At 38.7% G+C, this 4,716-nt stretch overlaps 1 protein-coding gene across 3 annotated transcripts in view; it reads left to right on the plus strand.

Moving 5' to 3' along the window:
- The first annotated feature begins 453 nt into the window (after positions 1-453).
- taf1b (TATA box binding protein (Tbp)-associated factor, RNA polymerase I, B) overlaps positions 454-4,716 on the plus strand; it is a 78,039-nt gene continuing 73,776 nt past the window's right edge. For all 3 annotated transcript variants that reach the window (XM_020527453.2, XM_048597187.1, XM_048597186.1), the window contains exons 1-2: positions 454-537; positions 3,253-3,350. In XM_020527453.2, coding sequence (XP_020383042.1) covers positions 480-537; positions 3,253-3,350 — 156 coding nt within the window. In that variant the 5' untranslated portion in view covers positions 454-479. The remainder of the gene's footprint in view (positions 538-3,252; positions 3,351-4,716) is intronic.

Here is a 4,716-nt window from a genome sequence, read left to right on the forward strand (position 1 = left end):
CACTAAGATTCTTTACGCTGCATTTGTTTGTCCCTGAAGTTTTTTTGCCATGACCAAATGTAATCCTTGATTATTTACCGCATATTGTTGCATGAGGACTCAGCAAAGGAGTTTGATTGCAGTCTCTGTTCAGTTGTAGAACTGATGACATCAGTTATCTCCCATGCATCCACCTTTTTCTTGAATATAGTCACACAAATAGCCTTTATTTTTTCCTTGTCACAAATACTATCTTTCTCTACAGTGCGTCTGGAAGAAGAGGAGACTGGTTTGCTCTCATTTGTAGCTTTCTTTTCTGTGGGATTGAAGAGGATAATAACCTTATGAAATTCTGCTACCAGCACTTTCAATATTACTGAAGCAAACTCAAGCATTGTATTAATTCAGCACTCTTGTAAAGCAAACCTGACGTTGCCTTTTAAAACGCATTTTTTTTTCCTCTCTGACAGAAAACAGCAGATGCTCCCTCTGAGATTTTTATGCAAAATGCAAGAGTGAACACTATCTCCAAAGGACTGAAGAAGAGAAATAAACTCGGTAGATACAGATTATTTATCCTGCTGTCTTTTAGCCATTTTGATTAACAATTTGCAGTTGATTTTTGAATAATATTTTAGGGTAGAGTTGTCCAAAGAATGTGGAATAAATGAAAAAAAAACTAGAAATGTTTCTGACTATGCATTAGCATCATTCTAGTTTGGATTGAAATTAATATCTATACAAAGAGCTTTTTCAAGATTGAGGCCTTGTAAGAAAAAAGGAGACTCACCTGCTAAAATGAGAAATAGTAAAGGTCCTTTACTCACTGCTCATAAACTATTAAAATTGAGTTTATAAATAACGCATACTAATGACTGAGTCAACGTGCAAACACATGATTTAAATATTATGCAATTTTTTAAATTTGTAAGAAACATCAGAACTGACAACGAATCACTCTGTGAAGTTGTTGAGGTTTCACAGGGACTTTTATACAAAAATAAAACACTATTGGGGTTGGAAATCTGAAATCAAAATCTCAGTGGAGTGAAACAGTCAAATATCATCTTGTCCTGAAACATTCATTGGGACTAAAATACTGCCTGACCTGCTGAGAATTTTAAGCATTTTAAATTTTTTATTTCTGTGTCTTTATTGGAATTAGTACATCAGAGTAATTCTTCAAATTAAAATTTATATTTACCTCCAGGCTCGCAATTTAAATGAATTGTTTAAGCATTATAAACAGAATGCTAATGAGCTATCAGTTACATTAAATCCTGCTGGGCCTTTCGCTAGTGAGTTATCAGATCAATCTCTACTTTCCTCCTCCTGCCTTCACCCTACTTAGCCCACAAGTTTATTTGGTTGCATTAGCTGACACCAAGGATCATGTGTAGTATGCTCTAAGGAGATGCTTGCCCAAGCACGAGTGAATGAGATATTGGGTTGTTCAATTCTCCTGCACTACTTCTGTGCACTTGTGCATTGCGGAAGTTTGTGTAGGACACAGTGATGTACGGGGCCTGGAACTGTGTGCGTGCTGTATGAGCACATACGTACATCACTCCAAAATTCCAGCGTCACCAAACACTGCTGTTTTTTCCCGAGGCCATCTGTAGAATACCCCTATTGCGAGTACCTCTGCACTATTACTGTGCTCCCTTATTCAAAACAACTAGAAAAAATGAATTCTTGATGGATTTTTTAAAGAAAAATCTGCAAGTGAACTCTTGCTCTGCAGGAAATAGTCTGAAAGAATGGGCAAATAATTTGCTAATACCAGTGTTGTTTGGGGATTAAACTGGCTTTTCTCCATAACTCTTGGATATCCAGTCCAGATCCTTCAGTTGTGTCAGCGATGTTGTCTTTCAGGTGAGACGTTGGACTAAGGCCCTGTGTCGTCTTGACTGCATGAATATGGTGGTGGATGTGCTGATCAAGCAGGCAGCGTCGTCATGAACAGTGTCCAGCTTCTTGAGTATTGCTGGAGCTGTAGTCAATCAAATAAATGGAGAACGGAATAGCCACAATATTTATATTCTCCCCAGGACATCAATAATTGTGATTCAGCAATGGTCAAGTGCAAATGTCTACCTTTACTGTTGTTGGAGATAATTATTACCTGGCACTTGTATGGTGTGAATATCACTTATTACTCAACCCCGAATGTCGTCCACGTTTTTCTGCATATAGATACTGAAGTAGTCTGTGTCCAAACAGTTGCATGTGGCCCTGAACGCTACGTGCTCATCAGCGAATATCCCCAGTTTTGACGTTAAAATGGAGGGGAGGTCATTATGTAAGCAGCTGAAGATGGCTGTGCCTAGCACATGTGGACTCTTGCATCAGAAGGCCCAGGTTCAAGTCCCACTTGCTCCAGAGGTGTGTTGTAAACGTGTCTGGACAGGTTGAATTAAAAAATCTATCCTGAACAACATGTGCTGCATTGTCCTGGGGCTAAGTTGATTGGCTTCTTAAAAACCATTACCAGCTTCCTTTGTGCTTGGTATGAGTCTAGCAATGGTGCTTTCTTCCATCCATCATCTTAGATAATTCCAATTTTCAAATCCACAGGCACCAGTCCTCAATCTAGAATGTTTTTGAAATTTATTGCTGGTACACCTGCAGTTTCTTTTAATACCCCAGGGTGGAATCCATCAGGTCCTGGAGATTTATCCCATTATTTTCTCCATTACCATTTTAATTAATGTTAAATCCACTGAGTGTCTCTCCTTGAATTATCTTTTAGACTTCTTGTACAACTAGTATTTTGAACTTTTTCTCCACTGTGAACAGGGATGGAAAGTACTCATTTAATAGATCTGTTTCTTTACTGTCCATTATAACCTACATTGTCCTTGATGGATTTGCATTTCTGTCTCTCTCTAATCAGTAGATTAATGTTTATGGGCTTTGGTTGAGTTTAACTGAGGGACAATTAGCAATTTAGTCCAATTAGTCCATCTTTTATATCATTGTTATATTTCTCTTAATTGCAAAGTTCATATGCAAACCAAACTCATAACTTTTTTTGCTGCAGTATTTGCAAGCATTGCCAATGCATGAACTTGACCCCTTTTCTGCAAAGAAAGAAAATCTTGTCACATTATAGATGTGGAATTAAAGAGTGCTATTGCTATGCATTTAATAGGCTTTGTTGGTTTCCTTCAAGTAGTAATCAGCTGTGCATGTAAACGATTAATTTTTAACCAGAACCTAACCTGTAATGCTTCATTGCTATATTGATCAAGTGTCTGTATTGTGTCTTAGATCGAGGCTGTGAATGGTATGTTTGTGAAGGCTTTCAGTACATACTGAACCAGCAAGCGAAGGCTTTGGTAGCCTTGGGCGCATCTCCACTGCTCAAAGTAAGTGGTTATTACTATATTTAACACCGCTATGTTAACTAAATGAATTATTTAAATATGTTCAATGTTATAATCTAATATGGTCTGAAGGAATGCCTGAGACCTAATGAAATGAGGGAACTGATGATGAATATATTAATTGAGTTAATTGGTTTGACTTGGTTGTATAAATTTAGGGAGCTAGTAGTCAGTGGTGGGTTAGTTTTATGGAGTGTGACTAATTGAAATAAATCTCCCGCTTAGAAGTGTGGACTTAAATTCTGTTTAAATACAGTTATCTTTTGGAGGATAACATTGAGGTTACAAATGCTGTATTTTTGCTGACACAGTGCATGATTAGATTCATGGTCAGATGTTAGTATCTTATCATAAAATCATAGAATCCCTACAGTGTGGAAACAGACCATTCAGCCCATTGAGTCCACACTGACCCTGCGAAGACCATCCTACCCGTCCCACCCTATCCCTGTACCCTTGCATTTCCTGTGGCTAATGCACATAACCTACACATCACTGGACACTACAGGGCAATTTAGCATGGCCAATCCACCTAACCTGCAAATCTTCGGACTGTGGGAGGAAATCGGAGCACCCAGAGGAAACCCGCGCAGACACGGGGAGAATGTGCAAACTCCACACAGACAGTTGCCCAAGGGTGGAATTGAACCCGGGTCCCTGGCGCTGTGAGGCAGCAGTGCTAACCACTGAGCGACCGTGCCGCCTCTTCTTGAATCTGTTTGACATGGTAAAAACCGAAAGAACTGCAGATGCTGTAAATCAGGAACAAAAACAGAAGTTGCTGGAAAAGCTCAGCAGGTCTGGCAGCATCTGTGAAGAAAAAAATCAGAGTTAACATTTTGGGTCCAGTGACCCTTGCTCAGAGGGTTTGACATGGTGTCAGGCACCAGATAGATCTACTTGTGCGGTGTCATAATTCTGAAATGATGCAGCCTGGTGTTAGCGGTGGCAGTTTTGATGTCATTTTGAAAGGAATTGTGTGTTTTTTTGCTGAACAAAATATCAAGGAGGAACTTAATTCTTCAAACATTTGCATGCTTTATGCATAATTTATTACAACTTTCATTTGTTATCCATGAATGGTTGATGCAAAAGTGAATATTTATTCATGGCTTCTATTATTATGGAGATTTTTTCTTTGCAAGATGTCAATCTTGTGGTTCTCATTTAGACTTTCTATTCAGTGCATTGGCCATGTGTAATATGCCCTATCTATTACTTAGTTCCACTGAAGTCAGTGTAGCTGTATATATTGTGGATCCCATGGTGGCTAATGCAAATGCTCCTGTTTTGTGCTGCTACCCAAGATGGCTGATCAGTATCTTGGCTCTGTTTACTTATGTTTGTT

This window comes from Rhincodon typus, chromosome 5, assembly GCF_021869965.1.
Source record: "Rhincodon typus isolate 14 chromosome 5, sRhiTyp1.1, whole genome shotgun sequence".
Classification (NCBI taxonomy): domain Eukaryota; kingdom Metazoa; phylum Chordata; class Chondrichthyes; order Orectolobiformes; family Rhincodontidae; genus Rhincodon; species Rhincodon typus.